Here is a 20,744-nt window from a genome sequence, read left to right on the forward strand (position 1 = left end):
ATCCCAAAGAAGAACATATGCTGATTGATAAAAGGGTACTGAGATATTTAAAAGGCACATTAGATGTTGGAGTTTATTATAAATGGAGTAAGGATGTAAATCTTTTGGGATACAGAGATAGTGATTATGCGTGAGATATTGACGACAGGAAGAACACTTCTGGCTATGTTTTATTTCTAAATGCTCCAACAATATGTTGTAGTTCAAGGAAGCAGGGAATTGTCACACTATCATCTATAGAAGTTGAATATGTAGCTCCCACTGCAAGTTCATTTCATGGTGTTTGGCGTAAGGAAATTCTGAAGGAGCTAGGTGTTCTAAGCAGCAAGTACATCGATATCATGTATGACAGTAGTTCAGCAATCAAATTGTCTAAGAACCCAGTTATGCATCGAAAGACAAAACATATTGATGTCAGGTATCATTACTTGCGTAATTTGTCAACTAATGGGACTGTGAGGTTAGTATTTTGTGGAACTGAAGATCAAGTGGCAGACATAATGACTAAACCAAATAAGCCAGATCAATTTGTGAAATTAAGAGGCATGCTTGGAGTTCGACAACTTGAGTAAACTGATGCAGTTTCAGCATACTTCAGTTTAGGGGGAGGAATTTGTTAGTATTTCTGACTTGGTCTACAACGTTATAGCTAATTAATAGACTGTAATTTTTTATTTGTTTTTAAATAGCTAATTTGGAGGAGTTTGATTTGTTTTTTTTATTCTGTTCATGTGTTATTCTGTTTTGTAAGGCTCAATCGATTCCCTTTAATAATGAACTAAGAAAACTACAAGGGTTAGATGGAATAGTCGAGGCAAGAGCATGGAAACCTTCGAACACACCCTTGTATTTCTTAGCACTTATGTTTTTATGAGCTCAATTGTATTTCTAAGAACTTATGCTTTAATGAGTTAGTCTGTTTGTCATCTCTTAATTGTGTCCTTATCGTGCTTTAATTGATTTGACTACTCTTTTATTTTCATTACAGGCACGCTTTAATTTTTTTTTTAAATTATTGTGTATTTTAAAAATATTTCACGTTAATTAGTGACGGTCTGTAACTCGAGTCTCTCGAAAAATAGGCTAGAACATATTAGTACTAAAACATTAGATTGTTTTTAGATAGAGTCTTCTCTTTATTTTTAACTCGTCACAACTAAATGAGTATGAATAGTTGAAATTACCTAACTAAAAATATATTAATAAGTGTTACAAACTTAATCATGAGTTTGATAAATGTTATAAGTTTTATTTTTTAATATACTTATTTTCTACATGTTGACGAAAATATTATTAGATTTTTGTTAATTTTGTGAATGCATACAAATTTATTTAATAGTTGATTTGGTGTAAGATTACACCATTTGTTTAATTAAAATGAAAATTTGTATAAATTAATACATCTCAACAAATTGAAATAATTTCATAATTATAACTTTTTGGATGATAGGTTTTTTTTTAATGAAAGTATAAATATTAAAATAAATTAAAAGTTAACCATTTTTCTTAAAAACAACTTGAAAATTAAGAACAAAACATTTTACCTCTCTTCTGTTCCAGATTTGAATTTTCAAACCCAACCATTTTATACTATTATATTTAGAAATTGGTGTGACATCCTTTCTAAAATAAAAAAAATAGTTAAGTACTTATTATATAATTAAAAATTTTAAGCTTTTATGTGAAACTTTATTTTTTATATAAAATTTTAGAGAACAAAAACTATCGAACACTTTTCTACTCCTTATTCAAATAAAAATAAACAAACAAACAAACAAAAATGAGAAATGATAAATAAAAAATAACTTAATAATCATAGAAAATATAAAATTATAAATAATTGTGAGAAAGTTATTTTCTACATTGTTCTCCTAGAATCAAATATTAAAATAATTATATAAAAAATCACTTTTAATAAATTAATTATACATAAAACTATTATTTTAAAAAATAATTCTCAAATATTCTCTAAAATTATATTAAAAAGACAAAATTATTATAAACTAAAATTTAGAAATTCATTTAATTAAAATAAAATACGTTGTCTAATAAAATACGGCAGTGAGCAGTGGTTGGGTAATAAAATTAAATTAAAATTACGGCTGCCGTTTGTGCCACCATATAAACCACTCTCCCGCTCTCCTTCTACGAAAACCCGAGTCCTCTGTCTTGATCATCCATGGGGAATTACATTTCTTGCGCCTTGGCCACGCCGTTGATCAAGAATTCCAAGGCCGTGAGGGTCGTCCTTCCGAGCGGCGAGGTCCGGCAGTTCCGGGAATCGGTGAAGGCGGCGGAACTCATGCTCGAATGTCACGGTTACTTTCTCTCCAGCGCTCAGTCTCTCCACATCGCTCGAAGATTCTCCGCTCTCAGCGCCGACGAGGATCTGGAGTTCGGAAACGTCTACCTGATGTTCCCGATGAAGAGAGTTAACTCCGTCGTCACGGCGGCGGATTTAGTCCCGTTCTTCATGGCAGCGAACTCTGCGGCCAGGCGGATTTCAACCAATAAGGTTAGGGTTTTGGCAGAGCATCGAAATGAAGAATCGATTCAATCGGAAGCGGAATCAAGAGCGAGAATAAGCGATGGAAATGATGGTCCGAGGTTGAGTTTGGAAGGAATGGAGGGATTTCCAATGCATCGATTTTCGGTTTGCCGTTCCAGGAAGCCATTGTTGGAGACCATCAAAGAAGAGCAGATCAGGTCAAGTTAAGAAGATTTCTGAAAATTGAAATGAAATTATATTCAGATTCCGACTTCAATTTTTGGATTCTGTTCTCGAATTTTGATGAAGATGAAGATTTTGGCGGGGGATTCAGAAAATCCGTTCATGTCAATGTTCATCGTTTGCGAATTTGTGCGCCGACGAAGACCTTGCTCATGTATTAAGTGGATGGAACGGCGTCGTATTCCCCGTCCTTTTTCCAACACTATTGCCGCCCTTCTTATTTATTTTACCTAAAATTGAAATAAGAATTTGAAATTTAAATGGTAGTTTTTTTTAATTTTTTAAAAATCTTAGCCAAATATTCTTAATTTTTTGTACCCAATGTATTTTCATATATATGTCGGTAATTATTAAAAATGTATTTTCATAAAAATGTAACTAATGAATTTTATTAGTGCAGAGTAGTTGGCAAGTATATATAAAGAATAAAGAATAAATAATTAATACATATTTATTAAAGAGTTACTTATAGTATTGAATTTTACTATTCTTATATATGTCGGTTCTACGTCGTTATCCCATAATGTGACATCTTAAGAAAAATGGGTGAAGTTCCAAGTCATTGTTATTAAAGACTTTTCTTTTTTCTTTTTTTTTTTTGTATAATTTAGGGTAGAGGTATTAACTTCATAATGGAAAATAATAAAAACAAAATCTGGAAAATGGATCTTGGCGACCGGCACCAACCGACAAGAGGTAATTAAAGTCGGTGGAGTTCTTCATGGTTTCTTCGGAACCTTGTCGATCTACTCACAACTACCATCTATTTCATCTTTAATTAGTTATCTTGTCGGATTTCAATCGCCAACAAACTCCTCAAACCCATCACCGCTCTTCTTGCCTTTCCATCTATTCCAAAAAATATAATAGTTAATTCTTTTTTCGAACGGATGATGGATCTCATAATCTATCTTCTTCGGGGCTCAATGTCTTTTTTGGTACTCGTTCCCTTCTCTTATTGATGTGACACTTCAATCCACTTTCTTCGGGGCCAGCGTTCTTACTAGTACACCGTCTCGTGTCCACTCCCTTTGGGATTTAGCTTCTTCATTGACACATCGCCTAGTATCTGACTTTGATACCAGAAGGGGCCTAGGAGGTGTGTGAACCAACTGGTGGGTCCATACTCGTACATGTGAGCCGTGTGTAGAATAGTAAATACAGATCCAATTACCCGCTTAGGATAGTTGCCAAAGGAAATACGAATTTAAAGGATAGGTCTCATTCCTGATTGTATGTGTTTGTATCTAACCCTAATAGCGGGGTCACTGAGTCAAGCCACGTACCACTTTTATTTTCAAGGTAAAGACAAGACTCTCATGTATGATTGATGATGGCATTGCAATTCAAGAGACCATAACACATGCATTTGGTTGTTTGCATTTAATTTGGTAAAATAGGTTAATATAGAGCTCGACTGTATTAAATTTCGTAGACTATAAGTTAGTACATGACATTTATGTTTTATTTTACTTATGTTATTTTAGTTTTTGTTAAAGTGTTTGAAGGACTTTTTAGTAAATGTGTAAGTCCATGACAATATTTTTATGATAAAGTTGGTATCAGAATTCTAGGTTATAGATTATGTAGACTAGCCTACGAGGTAGGTTTGACATGTTTCATAGTCCAATCATCGATACCCTCGTCAGGTATATCATGCTTAAGATCAGAAAGGTTTGGATGGCATATATTATAATTGCTTTCTAGTATTATTGCACATGTTTGATAGCAAAGTACTAGGATTGCTTTCTAGTACTACACCCTAATTATAATGGTGTTGTAGCATGATAATTGACCTAGTTTCATGTTGATATGCTTGTCATATTGGATGCTTATGATGTTATGCAATTTGTAGTTTATGTTAGCAAGTAATAGGCTTAAGTAAAATTACATGTTAGTTTCTAGAACCATGCCACCCAGAGGACGATGAGGAAAAAGACGACCCCTTGTTAAAAGAAGAGGAAGAGGTGAGGTGAAGAGAGCCCACCTCGTGAAGGTTCAATGACTAGGACGGACACAGTTGCGTCACTACAAGCTGTGTCACCTCAATCTACGCCACCTCCAATAGCACCAGTGGCTGGAATAGATCCTACTATAACACTGATGTGGGAATCATTCTAGGCCATGATGCATACTATGGTGGCCACTCAGCAAGCCAATAGTTCACAATCTACTAGAGGAGCGAAATATTTATGAGACTTCAAGCAGTATGAACCGCGCACATTCAGGGCAACCATGAGAGACCCAACGGAAGCTCAAATGTGGATGTCGTCAATGGAGACGATGTTTCTATTAATGGAATGCCTAGACGATCAGAAAGTGTTCTGTGCATCATTCATGTCGAAGAAGAATGCAAATTTATGGTGGACGGATAACAAGAAAATTCCCTACCCTGATAGGAGTTCTATAGCATCGACCCGGTTCAAGGAGGCATTCCTAAAGCGGTACTATCCAAAGGTAGCCCGACTCAAGAAGCATCAGGAGTTCACCTACCTACCTACCTAACACAGGGTCGACGTTTGGAACAAGCATATTTAAATTTTTTACGAAACCACTATGCCACGAATGCAAGAGACAACACTATGGTAAACATTTGAAATTGAAGAATCATATTTAAATTTTAAATGGTAAAACCAAATGAATCGTGAATAATCATCAATGAAAATAATATAGTAAAGAACATCCGAATTAGATTTGATGGAGGAAGAACCTCAAAAATCACAATGAATAAAATCTAATACATGAAACGACCTATGTTCATTGCGAGAATAAGACAATTGACGACTTTTCCGAGACACGCAGTACACACCCAATGAGAAGACAATAAATATATAAGAGAAAGAAGTCCTTTTTATTTAAAAATGAAATAATAAAATAATTCACATAATCCAGTGTCATAAATCATATGAATCACTTGCAGATTTATTTTTAAGGACAAAAATAAAAACAAGGCTGTCAAGCTCCAAACATAGTCCTCTATCCCTTTTAACGGTCGCCATCACCCTTCGTGTATAACGATTCTAGACAATAAAAAGATTATTAATAAATGTAACAGATAGAGAAAAAGCAGATGTAATTTATTAATTGAAAGAAATTTTTTAATGAGACGAGGGACAACCAAGACATCTAATAAGTGAATATTTGGAATGAGAGAAAGAGTATCAATGTGGGTAATAGGTAGGGAGGCACCGTTTCCTATGATCACAGAGTTCTTACCCGTGTAATTGTTAGACTGATCCAAAGTAGATGAAACAACACTCACATGAGCCGAAGCTCCAATGTCCAAAAATCAATTAGGCATGACTAGAAATCATGTGAGCTTTGCCCACGTGTGTTCAAATCTTACCCATTTTTTTATTTTTAGGTTTTTTTTTTTTTTTATTTACTAAATTATTAAAATGAAAATTTGCAGCAAAATATATTTTAAAATTAAAAATAATATTATTTTTTTCTTATCTCATTTAGCGGGTGCTTAAGTTGTTATTGGGCATGACTAGAAATCAATTGTGCTTTACCCGAAGTAGGATAATCCTACTGGTTGGCTCCAGGGTGCGAAGCATGATAATTCCAGAACGACCTCTTATTAAAATCAAAATTGGGTTCATCCGGCATAAAAATATGTGGGTTCATCCTGAGTTGGAATTCTGGAACGACCTCCTATTAAAATGAAAATAAGAACGACCCTGACTCGAGTGGGTTCATCCTCGGTTGGAAGAGTTATTGCTATGGAAATAAGAACGACCTCGTTTGTTGCTAAAGGGTGGTTCACGACCCTAACCCGAATGGGTTCATCCTCGGTTAGAAGAATTGTTGTTGTGGAAATAAGAACGACCTCTTATTACAATGTTGCACAAAAATATGTGGGTTCAACCTTGACCCGAGTGGGTTCATCCTCAGTTGGAAGAGTTGTTGCTAGGAAAATAAGAACAACTTCGTTGGTTGCTAAAGAGTGGTCCACGATCCTGACCTGAGTGGGTTCATCCTCGGTTGGAAGAGTTGTTGCCGTGGAAATAAAAACGACCATGTTGGTTGCTAAAGAAAGTAAGGTGACTTCCATGGATCGGTTGGAAGAGTTGTTGCTATGGAAATAAGAACGACCTCTTTGGTTGCTAAAGGAAGTAAGGTGACTTCCATGGGTGCAACCACAATTAGTGTCTGTGAATGCTGCAAGAGTATAATCAGAAAACTCAAATTCAAAGGAGCGTTGAAACAACTCAAAACTTTCAGCTTTGGACTAAATTTGCAAAATAGGAGAGAGGGTGAGAGCCATTTGAGCAGTAGAAAAGGTTGAAAAATCGGTGTCGAGTCCACGAAGTAACCAGTGCACTTCATCAATATCCTTGACAAGTCTGCCAATGGCATGAAGTTGGTCACATATTGTTTTGAAGGTACGGGCATACTTAACATGTTTGTTGCTGTGTTTCATTAGCTGCAAGTCATCCTTGAATCTCAATTCACAGGCTTCCGAATGATGGCTGAACGTAGTCTCCAACGCGAGCCAAACGTCACGAGCATTGGAGAGACCAATGATGGCAGCAATGGCTTCCTCGGTGAGAGAAGAAAGTAGGAGACAGAGTAGTTGTTGATGGTTGTCTTTCACGCCAAATATTTGGTGTTGAGTGTTGAGGAGGTTGTTGGTCCAAAGCCAGGTAATGAAACCAGAGTTCCAACATTGTTCTTGACTCTCAAGGAGAGGGAGAATTTGGCTTTTCCAAAGAACATATTTGGATGAAGAAAGTTTGATAGTGGTCATATGGATTAGAATGTTGAAATGAAGATGAGAAGAGGATTCATCATCGAAGAAATTATTGAGGTTGCTAAACTAGAGGGGGCTCTGATAGCATGAAAATATTGGCTAAAACCTCCACACTTAAACGGTGGTGAAAGTTTTTTATTTATAATCATTTAGGGAATCAAATATATTACCAACGAAATGGAGAGAGCAATCAACAAATACACATAATATTAGCATATGATCAAATAAAATAAATGATACAATATTAACATATGATCTATGGTCAAATATGATGCATATAGTAAACCATAATGGAAAACTAATATCCTCATTAGTACACGATATTAGCCTATAATTAAAGGTCAAATATGATGCATATGATAAACGGTAATGAAAAACTAAATATTCTCAGCAGATTTGACCAGGCTACTACAACTTAAAAGAGAAAATAAAATTTAAATCATTTATGATTAACCACTCTTATACCGTGTGATTGTACATGCTATCCTCTCATATTGTGAAATGTTAATATTCTCCATTAACTAATTTACGAGGAGAGATTAAATATTTTGTGTTTGTCCAATTTTATACAAAGTCATTGTTAGGATTCCTCACCTATCTTCACGAACAATTTGGTGGATTGTATCAATAGCATTCTAGGTTAAAGCATCCCACCTTATCCATATACTATAGACATTTTAGATTATTACTTAAACATAATATTTTCATGTCAACTTCATCCCATTCAAGATTACAATAATAAACATGGGTTTTGGGTTTTTTTCTTGCCAAATAAAATCATCTAAATTAATATTAGTTATTAAAAATAAATCAATTACCAAGATTAAAGCATAAATCTTAATAATCTCCCCCTTCCACTAAAGTTGGTAAAATATGTCTATTGAGTCATATCTGATATGGAGGAGCGCGTATCATATATATACACACAGATACAGATATCTTTCATTTTGTATTTTCTATCTGTACAGAGAATTTCCAAAAGAGTAATGATTTAATAAACTGCATAACAATTTCAAACATCTAAGAGCATTTTTTTTTCTTGATAAATATTCTCTCTTCTATCCTTTACAATGTGATTTTCCACTTGAAGCTGGGAAAGGCCACAGCCATGAAACCTTTTGCATTAGGATAACCACAGCTACACCATTTTTCAGCCTTGAAATCGAGTTTCTCCAAGCTTGTACAAAACTCATCGAACACGGATAATGTTAGGCTGAGGTTGGGGCGATTGGGACGTCGAACTCCGAGCTATGCTGGATGAACTAATGGGTGAGCTAGAAGACGTAGGCAGCTGATCATAGTCACCCAAAAACAAGAAACCATAAACATACTTGAATTATCACTAAGAGGATGAAAATGTTTGTTAACTGTAAAAGGAGAGGATGCATTGGATTGTTTCGGGCACGTACGAGAAGTCGATGACGATGTACCGCAGTGACGACTTTGAACATAACGTATATCAGTAGGCAGATCCCGAAAATTCGCAGGCATATCAACTGTTATAGACGGGAGTATAATTCAACTTTCTGATAAAAGTTTTGGGGGTCTTGCATTTGTTGAAAAACAGAAATGGAACATAAGATTTCTTACCAGAAGCATAGGGAAAGAGTAATCACTGGTTTCATTAAACATGAGGGGAAGAGTGTGCCTCAAAACGAGAAGAACCATGAACTACAAAGGAAAAGCGAAACAAACGCTTCAGGTTTTGATATTTTCCTAACACAAACGCTTCAAGGGAGAAAGAGAACTTACGGTGATAGCAATTGAATGACAGCATAGGACACTGCTTGCAGCAGAAGCTGCTATCTCATCATAATCGGAATCAGCCACATTACGGTTTGATGATACCACTGTTATATAGGTAGGACTATCCGAGTCCCTTCTAGACATCTCCCAGTTCCCCCTGCAAGGAAAAACAGATTCAATCAAAGAACTTCACGAAATTCTCAAGTTAAAGTGGAAAGATCATACTTTGGAAGAATTATAGCAAGAACATTACCTGAAGTTCATTGGGATACGTCTCATTTCAAATAACGAAGGAGGAGCCGTGTAGCCTGGCTTGAATTGCTGAAAAACCATAGTACCATGGTTCAGTTTTATTGTACAAACTGCATTAAACAAACTGATATTCTCGGGCAAAGCAACAATTATGCTATATGTAACCGCCCAAGCCCATTGCTAGCAGATATTGTCCTCTCTTTAGGCTTTTCCCTTTTGGGCTTTCCCTCAAGATTTTTAAAACGCGTCTGTTAGAGAGAGGTTACCACACGCTTATAAAAAAATGTTTCGTTCTCCTCCCCAGCCGATGTGGAATCTCACAATTCACTCCTCTTTGGAGCCAGCATCCTCACTGGTACTCGTTCCCCTCTCCAATCGATTTGGGATCACACAATTCATCCCCTTCGAAGCCCCACATCTTTGCTGGTACTCATTCCTGTCCCCCAATCAATGTGGGATCTCACAATCCACCCCCTTCGAGGCTCAGCATCCTCGTTGGTACACCACACAGTGTCTGGATTGTGAGATCCCACGTTGGGGGGAGGAGAAAGAAACATTCTTCATAAGGGTGTGGAAACCTCTCTCTAGCAAACGCGTTCTAATAACTTTGAAGGAAAACTCGAAAGGGAAAGACCAAAAAGGACAATATCTACTAGCGGTGGACTTGGGCTGTTACACTATAGATTATAATGAACTGCTTGAAAAAGTGACAAAAACTACGGAGGAAAGAACTACAAAACATCATACTCCACCTGTTGGCATATTTCACAAACTGTGTTACCCTTCTCATTACACCACTTCTGTATGCATCTTCGATGCGCGTACTGCAAAATCCAATGGAACATGCCAAGAAAACTTACATGAGAAAACTATTGTGGCACAAGATTTTTGGGTATGGAGAAATATAATGGATATAGGCACGAGAAAGCAGCACAGTTAACAACTTGAGAGTTGTGTTGGAGATGTAAACTTCAAGATAATGGTGCATTAGAATGACGTATCCGTGTTGCTGAAGTGAACTATAATGACAACTATGGCATATATCAATGAGCTTGCTTTCCAAAAATACAAAGAAGTTTGTTTCTATGCTCCATATTTGGAATCAAGTGCAAAGTTCACAAACACAAAGGCATGAAGAACACAACAAGAAGATCACCAATACAATGATCAGAAATGAGTTCATCAACAAACCTTAAGGCTACCACGGCACGAGCAAGGCGTTTCCATGTTCGAGTCTTCATCCTCATCCTGACATATTCTACATTCCACCATTTTCTTTGAAGAAAGTATATCTTCGAACTCCATTTCTAAGGTTGACTTATTCCTCTTCAAATCACCTGTGGAAGAAGACGATGTTGCTTCCATCGACTGCCTTCGACTCTCGATTGCTGCTCCTAATGTGGACTCCGTCAACAACCGATCAACCAGCAAAACAAAGTGATCCCCCATACTAAAAAACTCTCAAGATCAGGACAATTGATTTCACAATATTTAAACTGACCAACAGCATAGAGATATGAGAAACCAAGCCTTTGATTCTTTCCAATTAATGGGTTATGGTCTAAAACACAAGTCCTAGAGATTAAACAACATGTATGTGGGCAATAACAAAACAAGATAAATGAGAAAAACCCCAACAAAAAAAAGACTACAGGATCCTCTTTAAAACCCCACCGACAACATTAGGAAAGATATACAGGAAAAAGTAGAGGCAAAGGTTTATAAGGAGGAGGAGGAAAACAGAGGAAAACAGAGGAAAAGGAGAAGAAACAGGCAGAAGAGAAAAGGAAGGAAGAAAGACGAAAGAATCAAAAACAGGAAAGAAGAATATAAGAAAAGGGAAGCAAATAAAGAAAGGAGGAAGAAACTTAGAAGAAGGGGATGGAATTTTCTACAAGCAAAGAAAGCGGGTACCCTTTTTATGCCCTGCGATGTTGCTCTGAGTTTTAAGGAAGGAAGAAGATTAAATGGGGTTTTGGGCATCTCTCTCAGCTTGGCATTTCTTCAAACACTTCGCGTGCATTTCCCATATACGTTAATCCGCATATCTTAGGAGTTGAGAGAGGGCGGCATGAGATTGGTTTCGCTCTAATTTTTGCCTCACCTCACCGTTTTGTGGTTTTATAGGCTGCATCATCATTGCATGAGCCAATCGATGCTTTTCTTTAATGTTTCGTGATGAAAAATATCAAGAAATGGTGAGATTCTGTTACTCATTTTGAATCATTTCTAATGCAAAATTTATTATGAGACCTGAATTTTATATTTTAGATTTTCTCCGATGACAGATTAGGTTATATAATAAGTAATTTCTATTTTTTTTTTTAATTTTATAGACCCTTAATTCAATAAAATAAAATAAAAAGGTTTTATTTTTCCGGAATGTTGTAGATACAAATTTCAATTTTAATTTTAAAAGTATAAAATGATTAAACATTTTAAAGTTAAATTAACATAACTAAACCTTACAAAATTAAAAAACCTAGTACAAACCACCTAAATTAACAAAATTATATGCCAACCAGGAGTTGTTATATTTTATCTCTCCATTAATATTTAGTAATGAAATAGATTTTTTTGAGAAAAATAAATACAGTGGGCCAAAAATTCAAAATTTCTTAAATTAAGTTTCAATTCCAAAAGAAAGAATGTACATTAATTAGAAATGAGGGTGACAAATACCCAAAATTATATAATTATCATTTTATGAATATTTTGTTTTTATCTAAACAAAGATATGTTACGTGTCTCTTAGATAGAAAAGGTCGGGTGTAAGTTAGCTTTAATTAATATGTTAAAGATTTGAATTCTCTACTTCATACATAATCAGAGTATGAATTGATCGGCATTTTGGGTTAACAAATACAAACGGGAAAGAGAAAAAGTAGAAACTAAATTTTATTTTATGAAAAAGAGGTTTTAGAAGAATAATACCTAAACCATAAATCCATATACCCAAAATGGAGGAGGGAGGTGTGGTTGAACCAAACATGTTTCATTATTGACTCTTGACTTCCATTAATCATCACCCAATCATAAGCTACTTTTATTTAGTTGTTGCTATCCCATTAATAATTATTAATTATTTACATGAAATTTTGCAAACAAGGCATTATATAAAAATGATTAAACATGGATTAAGTTGAAGGGAAAGATGAATTGGTGTCCAAGTTCATTCTTTCCTCTCTTATTTCTCACTCTGGTTTCTTTCAACATTTCCATAACCAAAATCTAAATTAGAACATAAACTTGTAAAATTTTCTACCTTAAAAATTACTCTTTGAAATTAAATAATTTATCCCTTGACCTAAACTTTAATTATGTTACAATTTACCGCTTGTATTTCAAAATTTGTAAGGATTTAATAAAACAATATTAATAAGATTGGTTTAAATAAATAGGGCCCAGGAATTGGGCTTTGTAATTTGTTTAGTTCAAGTCGGGAATGACCCATCAACACTCTTCAGGCCTGGGTTCCCCCACAAGTAATTTTTTTTTCCTTTTCTTTGTATCAATGCAATTGTTTCTAATTGGATGAGCTGCAAATTGTAAAGAAGTAAACTGAATTTGAAGTTACAGGCTGGATTAATCCAAAGTTGCTGAATATTTGAATCAAAGAGGAGGAGGAGGAAGTGAAGAACAGTCATCAGAGCACCAAAACTGAGAATGATGGCCAGATTTTATAAGTTATTGCTATTGAAATCTGACATGACATGACATAACCTTCAAACATTGGACACTGCTCAACTCACCTAATCTTTCTAAACAAGTTGTAAACTCAAAGACAGTTATGTTCACAGCCACAGCTACTCTGTTTGGTTCTGACTCTTCATTTCAACGTAGATTATGTAATCAAAGCGATTCTGTGTAATCGAAGGTCTTCTCCTCTTAGAGACTCAAAGGTTATGATGCAGATTTCTCCAAATTTCTATAAATATCTATCAGAGTGAACAATAAAATCGAAATTCTATAACATATGGATCAAATCTAAGCTCCTCCCGCTAATGGGTTGCTATTGTTCTCATTGCTTATCCTTTATTGTAATTCCTAGCTCACCTGCAACTATGACGGTGGTAGCCATGTCAAGAAACATACCGTGTTCCACCACTCCGGCGAGTCGCAAGATTCTGTCACTGGCGACCTTTAAATCCCCTATGTCTTTATTGAAATATAAATCCACGATGTAGTTCTCGTTGTCCGTGACATAGGGCTCTCCGTTTTCTCCGACGGTTCGAAGCTTCGTGACGCAACCGGAGTCCTTGAAGAGATTCTGAAGGCGAACGGCGGTGAATTTCCAGCAATAGGGCACAACCTCGACGGGCATTGCGAGACCACTGCCGCCAATGAAGTCGACGAGCTTGGACTCGTCGACAATGACTATGAACTTTTTACAAACACATTCGACCATCTTCTCACGGAGGAGGGAGCCGCCTCTGCCTTTCACCAAATTAAGATCGGGATCGACCTCATCGGCGCCGTCGATGGCGAGATCGATGACAGGATGCGAATCGAGATCGGACAAAGGTATTCCCAACGAGACGGCTTGGTCGTAGGTCTTTTTGGAGGTAGGTATTCCGACGATGTCCTTGAGCTTCCCCTGTCGGAGAAGGTCGCCGATCCGGTCGACAGCGTGCCTGGCAGTGGAGCCGGTTCCGAGCCCTAAAACCATACCGGAGTGAACGAATTCGACAGCCTTGTAGGCGGCAGCCTTCTTGAAATCATCCTGAGTGAAAATAGGCGGAGAAAGAGGCGCAGAAGAGGGAGCGAGGAGAGGCCCGACCATGGAAGAGGTGTCGGAGGCGATGAATTTGGGGAGATAAGGAATGGCCATTATGGTGAATGAAATCGGAAAAAAGAAACGGATGGGGAAGCTCAGTAGTGAGTTGTGAGGCAGAAATGGGAAGGCAATCGAAATCGGAAGAGGGGTTTCATGGAGGAGAATCAAAATGGAGGGTGATGAAGGGATTGGGAAGAAGGCAAAGATGTAGGTGGGAACGCGTGGCGGAGAATAGTGGAAGCGATACAGATTACAGAAGAGAGAGAAGTGAAAGATAGGGTTTAGACGGGGGGAAAGAGAGGGAAAATGGGGATTTATAAAGGGAGAAGGCGGACGCGGTGGTTCTGAGGATTTAAAAAAAGGAACAGAACCCAATCAAAATAAAATCTCTCTTTTTCGGCGTATTTATAAAAGATTCGATTTACTACATTAAATTAATTATAAAAAAAATATTCATAATCTTTTTTAACATGGTTACAGTCCACCAAAATTCTTAATATTAATATACCCTTATATCTAAATTTTTTTAATGTTTTTTTGTTTTTGAAACATGGTACTACACTAAAGGTAATTTTGAAGCTTTTAAAAGAATTAATATTAATGAAAATTCTGAAAAATCAGTTAAAAGGATATTTTTGAAACTAAGTATTAAATGTTTTTATTGTAAGAATATTTTTGAAATTTTTTTAGTTGAGGGTATTTTTAAAAAAAAATTCGATGAATATTTTTTAAATAAAAATGTAAAATTGGACTTTTATTTATTTATTTATTATTAACTTTAAAAAAATACAAAGTATTTTTGAGATTCATGGATTTAAAAAATATTTTAAATTTTGTATTAATACCTTTAATTTAAAAAAAAAACGTTAAAAAAATATTATTTAGAATGAATGGTTTTAAATATACTCATGAATTTTTTAAAATATCATAAATACCTTTAATCTTTTACAAAAAAAAAAAAATTGAAAAATTTCTTAGGACATTTTACCATCTATAGAGTATATCTTTTTTATGTCTACTTTAACCTATGACTCAATAATTATTATTTTTTTTTTCTTCTAGCTTCTTGAGAATGAAATAAATTAAGGAGATTATGAAATTTATATTTGAGAATTGAAATTTATTATATTTATATTTGGAAATGATCGGAAGAGATATCTGTTTTTATTTCAATTTTTTTATATTTAAGGAGGGAAAAAAGAGAAATGAGAAAAAAAAAAGTTAATATGGGATTAAAAGAGTAAATAATAAGCTAGAGAGAGAGAAAAGCAAATAATAATAATAATAATAAAAGCGAAGAGGGAAAATATTTTTAGGATGTATATAAATGGTCCCCTACCATTAAGAAAAACTTAATTTTTATAAATAAAAAAAAATTGAAAGGTATTAATATTACTTCAACTAAGTATTGTTAAAATATAATACAAACTAAAAAAAGTATTTTAATTTTTTTTAAAAAATATAAAAGTATTTTTTAAGTTTTCAAAAAAAAAAATTAAGGATATTAAAAAGAAAATTGAAAGTTAGTATTTTTTTTTAAATTAAATTAAAAAAATATTTTTCAAGTTTGCACTTTGTCATCACAAATACTTGTAAGCTTATAATTTAAAAATACTTTTACCTTTACCGTTATTATTATATTTAAAACATACTCACAAAACTTTTTAAATAATATTAATTTCTAACTTTAATTTTTTTTTTTTTAAAAAATCATAATGTCAAGATGAAAGTCATCTATCAATACTTTATAGATTATCGACAAATGTTTTAATGTTAGTTTAAAAAATTCAAGAATAATTTTAAAATATTGTACTAAGGATAAAAAAAAAATATATTTTTGAATTTATTAAAAAAGAATTTAAAAGTATTTTGAAGTTTTTAAACCCTTATAAAATATTTGTGAAGTTTTTAAAAGAAATTTAAATAATATTTTTGAATTTTTGTTTAAACTTTTGAAATCTTAAAAAGATATTTCAAACAAAATATTAATAGTTTTATCCGTGCGTTTTTTAATTATTTTTTTCTTTTTTTAGTTTAAGAGTGTTTGGAAACTATTTTGAAAGTTAAATATATTATTAAAACTTTTAAAAGTTTATAATTATTTTTTAGACTAAATTTTAATTAATTTATTTTTAAAAAAAATACTTTTAAGAGGTAAAAGATCAATAGTGGAGGTTTGGACTATTCCAAAATTTGGTTTGTTGGAACAACTACAATCTACAGTTTGAAGTAGAAAGAAATAAATAAATAACAGTGTATTTGACATTTATTTAGAATATTTTTAATAATTCTTATTTATTTTAGTTGATTTATAATAATACTTTGATTTGACTGTAATTATGATATACCTTTTATTTATTTATGCTTTAGGTAATTTAAACAAAAAATAATTATTTCCTTTTTAATATAAATGGTTTCTTCCGAGACACAAGGAGAAGTTCCAATTGAATTCTCTATTCCAATGAATGATGGAATTTCACATTTGGAAAAATTCAATATTAATCCTAATTTGGCATAAGAAGACAAAATTTACCCTGCACTTTCAATTTCCTCAAATAAAACTTTTGTAAAATAATTATCAAATAATATTTTCAGAACTGATTCTAATATCAAAATAAATATATTAAAAGAAATTACAATATTCCAGTTAGTTTTTTTAAAATTAAAATTGGTGAGTTTTATCCTATTTACCGACTCAATTTCTTTGACTTTGACTTTGACTTTAACTTTGATTAGTCGAGGAAACAAATTTTTCTCAGACTTAGCAAAAATATATTTATAAATCAGATCAAACTTCTATATTATCAATTTCATTTATATACACGAAAAACTTAGGAAAATTTTGTGGTGAAATAAACCAAAATACATTGAATAGCGTGCCCTAGAATTTAGTTTACCCACGGCTTTGGCATTAATAAAATACAAATATAATTTTGATTCTAAGTTTTTCAATAAACATGCTTAATTAAGTCCTAATTTACCCAATTAATCTGAAAATACTAGAATTAACAAAAATATTATGTTAATTGGTAATTAATTAAGCAGGACTCCTATTTCGTACAACAACTGCAAAAATTAAAATTGGGTGGACTTGAACTTTTGGTGGCCCAATTGTCAAGGAGAAAAAGTTTGGATATTTAAATCTTGGACGATGGAAAGAGAAAGCTATAAATTTAGAGCATATTCCCAAATGGATCAATGGTTGATATTACTAAGCACATTCTCATCTTCACTTTTTCTTCATTTCATATTAACTTTGTGTTCCATAAGATGCTTTTGTTTCAAGAATCGAGACTATATTTGATAATCAATTAGCGGTCAATTTCACAGTTTTAAAATATATCTTCCACATTCCTACTCCAAATCTACCTTCTTTGGGTGTCTAGAATCTTTGTCGACACAACGCTCGATGTCGGCTTTGGCGTGTTACTATTATTGTCAATCTCACGTTTTTAAAACACGTCTATTAGAGAGATGTTTCTACACCCTTATAAGAAATAATTCGTTTGTTCCTACAACCTATATTTCCACACCCTTAAATCTTAAAACTTAATAACTACGTTAACCATGGATGAAATGCAAAATCGTGAGAAGAATTAAAGAAAGAATGGATGAGGAAAAGTTTGGGCACTTTGAATGGTGGAAGAATGTTGAGGTATGTGAGCCAAGAATTGAGACTAAAAGAAGGTGATGAGGTTTAAAGTCAATGGGTGTGTTCCTTCTTTGCCACCATTGATTTTGCATTTAAAATGTTCTATGGAATCTCCAAATTGCTCACTCCCCAATTGCTTTTTCGCTTTCTATTGTGAATTCCAATGTTGCTATCTCAACTTAAATAAATTTTTGATTGAGATTCAAAATAAAATAAAAATAAACCATACCAAAATTAAATATAAAATAAAATCAAATTATAAAATGGACGGTTAAAAGGGGTTTGGGATATAGTTACAAAATGAAATACAAAAGATCCAAAATATAAAACGGACTAACGCTCCGAAACGACTTCTTTTTCTGTGATAGCGTAGCTCTCGGACATTCTCTTATCTTAGGTGGTACTTGTTCTAATAAGAAAAAAAAAAAAGAAGTTGGGTCTCGTTTAGGAATCCCTTATCTGTTACCCCACTCTTTAGTGGTGTTGATCTTCAACTAAACTATTTATGTAGTTTCTTTCTCCTCTAAGAGTGAGTTTATTTCACACACAATAGCAGTTTAGTTCTTGTCCCTACGATATGTTCTGAAACCTATGCGCTCAAGGTTTCATGCATTCCAAACACTATAGTTTGAATACCTATGTTCAAAGTTTCTTACGTTCGAAGCAACGTAGTCTGAAAATCTACATCTAAAACTTCTTACGTTCCAAGCAATGTAGTCTGATCTCGCATCTAGGATTTTATGTGTTCCTTGTGATATGGCCTGAATTACTATACCCAAGGTTTCATACGTTTCAAGTAGCATTGTAACGACCCTAAATTTCTACGTACTCAGAGTCGCTACCAACGTCTCATATTTATCTCTAATGCGAAAATATAACTTTTAAAAGAAAACATCAACTATAATATAAATGTCGAAAACATTTAAACATCATCTTCTCTGAAAAATACAATCATAGTCTTAAGTGTTTAAATATGAAATACTGAAATTTAGAGAAAATAAAAACAAATATAAAATAATTTAAAATGATGATATGGCACAAGAGTGAAGTATTTTAAAGAATACTAAGTGGCCTCACTATAAGGGGCCATGCAAATGCAAACACATCCGATCATGCTCTTGAGACCTATCTCTATTTTTAAAGGTGACATCGACCTACTCAATTGTAAGCTTCTCATTTAAATATTTTAAAAAATCAAGTGAATCAAATTTTTTTTTTTTTTTTTTTTCATAAAAGAGCAACAGAAAATTGTGCCAAAAAGTTTGAATTTTTTTTCAGTGAGTACAAATTTAGAAACAACTTGGGGTTGAAAATATTTCGAAGTTTCAAAGGAATATTTAGGAAGATCTTCTCCTTACGCAATTCTAAGGTGTTATTTCATTCCGATTTCAATAGATACTTCAAAGAATTTTATGTTTGAAAAGAATATACCGAAATAAATAATGTTTATATTTGATGTATGAAATTAATCTACTAAGTATTATATAAATAATAAAATTTTCGTATTAGTTCAAATCACCACTTTCTTCTTTATGTTGTTATCGTCATGATAATACTTTATCGGCTCTTCTAAACTTATTTAAGCATAGTTGTATTACTTTATATTAAGTCATAATGTTTGTATATTTATCTCAGATAATCTTAACCCAATCAAACTTACATTGATGATAAATTTCATATTTTGGTTCATGTAACCTTGTTCACGAGCTTCTCTTTAGTTATACACATCTCAATTATTTAGGGCATGATTCTAGTAGATCATTTCACATACATCTAAGAAGTGATCTCATTTTCGGATTCTTATCGTTTGAATCATGATCTAGTAGGGTTGAGTATATATAGGAAGTGACTTCTCATATAATCCGATTTTTGAGACTTCGAATCTCAGACCGTGACTAGAAAGATAAAAACGAAGATAAAAGAAAAATAACATAAGGTAAAATTTTACAAAATAAAACTAAACAATACCACAATTAAAAAAATTAAAAATCAATACAAGCTATTTAAGTTTATTACAAATGGGGAATAAATAGGTTCAGAATTTAATTTCAAGTAAAATATAAAAAACCCAAAAATACATATATAAAAAACCCAAAAATACATAGGCAAGACTGATGCCCTAAGATGACCCCTCCATGACTGCACAACTCCCGAACCCCCACCTCTACCGATAGTCAGTGAACATCTAGAAAAAAAAATGTATAATGTGATGAGTATAAAAATATTAGTGAGCAACCTACTTGTAGGTTCTTATTTCCAATTCCTAGTAGGTTACCATGAGATTTTATCTAGGCCCTAGAAAATTTGAATGGTTATTACGACTATTACAAACCCACTCTAAGTCTTGGAGGTAGTTCACCCTTTCCACTCTAAGTCTTGGAGGTAGTTCACCCTTTCTTGGCACCCTGAATGACGTATCTTAGCTGTTCTTATGACTTAGTCTACTTGCATTATCATAGCAATGAATAATTAGTATCTTCGGGAAGGTTAACTAGTGAACCCACTTCCACTGGGCCATAAAGTCACTCTGAGTCTATATTTATGCCAACTACTAGATTATCTGTATGGTTCACCCCGTGTATGGTCCACCCCCCCTCAGGACATGTTGAGGTTATGTTCAGGGAGACCTCTAGCCATTTTCGCACCTAGTGTGCTAAACACTATCCAGCCTAAGCCTAACTACGATTATTATTAGTAATCGGATTGCAAAATTTGTCGGGCCAGGCCTGGGTATTAGGAGTGGATTTGATATCATGGTACACAGATGGGCTAAAGCCCAAATCAATAGTTTCGTCAGGCCTGCAACAAGAATTCTGCACGGTTAACTCGA

General features: G+C 33.6%; 3 protein-coding genes across 3 annotated transcripts; 1 reads left to right on the top strand and 2 right to left on the bottom strand.

The window, feature by feature from the left end:
* Window positions 1–2,154: 2,154 nt before the first annotated feature.
* On the top strand, window positions 2,155–3,006 carry LOC111487371. The gene has a single exon (XM_023134749.1). The coding sequence runs from the start codon at window positions 2,180–2,182 to the stop codon at window positions 2,714–2,716; it is 537 nt and encodes a 178-aa protein (XP_022990517.1). The 5' UTR covers window positions 2,155–2,179; the 3' UTR covers window positions 2,717–3,006.
* A 5,314-nt stretch (window positions 3,007–8,320) lies between these two features.
* Window positions 8,321–11,575, bottom strand: LOC111487387 (E3 ubiquitin-protein ligase MARCH11). The gene is made up of 8 exons (XM_023134773.1): window positions 11,400–11,575; window positions 10,677–10,935; window positions 10,238–10,309; window positions 9,487–9,554; window positions 9,240–9,390; window positions 9,078–9,158; window positions 8,897–8,983; window positions 8,321–8,778 (listed from the first exon to the last, which is right to left on the bottom strand). The coding sequence occupies exons 2-8, from the start codon at window positions 10,932–10,934 to the stop codon at window positions 8,677–8,679; spliced, it is 819 nt and encodes a 272-aa protein (XP_022990541.1). The 5' UTR covers window position 10,935; window positions 11,400–11,575; the 3' UTR covers window positions 8,321–8,676.
* A 1,558-nt stretch (window positions 11,576–13,133) lies between these two features.
* LOC111487388 (probable ribose-5-phosphate isomerase 2) lies at window positions 13,134–14,570 on the bottom strand. The gene has a single exon (XM_023134774.1). The coding sequence runs from the start codon at window positions 14,314–14,316 to the stop codon at window positions 13,507–13,509; it is 810 nt and encodes a 269-aa protein (XP_022990542.1). The 5' UTR covers window positions 14,317–14,570; the 3' UTR covers window positions 13,134–13,506.
* Window positions 14,571–20,744: the final 6,174 nt, after the last annotated feature.

The sequence above is a fragment of the Cucurbita maxima genome, unplaced genomic scaffold (assembly GCF_002738345.1).
Source record: "Cucurbita maxima cultivar Rimu unplaced genomic scaffold, Cmax_1.0 Cma_Scf00012, whole genome shotgun sequence".
NCBI classification, from domain to species: domain Eukaryota; kingdom Viridiplantae; phylum Streptophyta; class Magnoliopsida; order Cucurbitales; family Cucurbitaceae; genus Cucurbita; species Cucurbita maxima.

Coding starts and splice junctions, on each gene's coding strand:
- LOC111487371 (XM_023134749.1), top strand. CDS start 2,180: ATGGGGAATTACATTTCTTGCGCCTTGGCCACGCCGTTGATCAAGAAT.
- LOC111487387 (XM_023134773.1), bottom strand. CDS start 10,934: ATGGGGGATCACTTTGTTTTGCTGGTTGATCGGTTGTTGACGGAGTCC. Junction 10,310..10,676: donor CGTGCCGTGGTAGCCTTAAG/GTTTGTTGATGA, acceptor TGGATTTTGCAG/TACGCGCATCGAAGATGCAT. Junction 9,555..10,237: donor TTTGTGAAATATGCCAACAG/GTGGAGTATGAT, acceptor ATGGTTTTTCAG/CAATTCAAGCCAGGCTACAC.
- LOC111487388 (XM_023134774.1), bottom strand. CDS start 14,316: ATGGCCATTCCTTATCTCCCCAAATTCATCGCCTCCGACACCTCTTCC.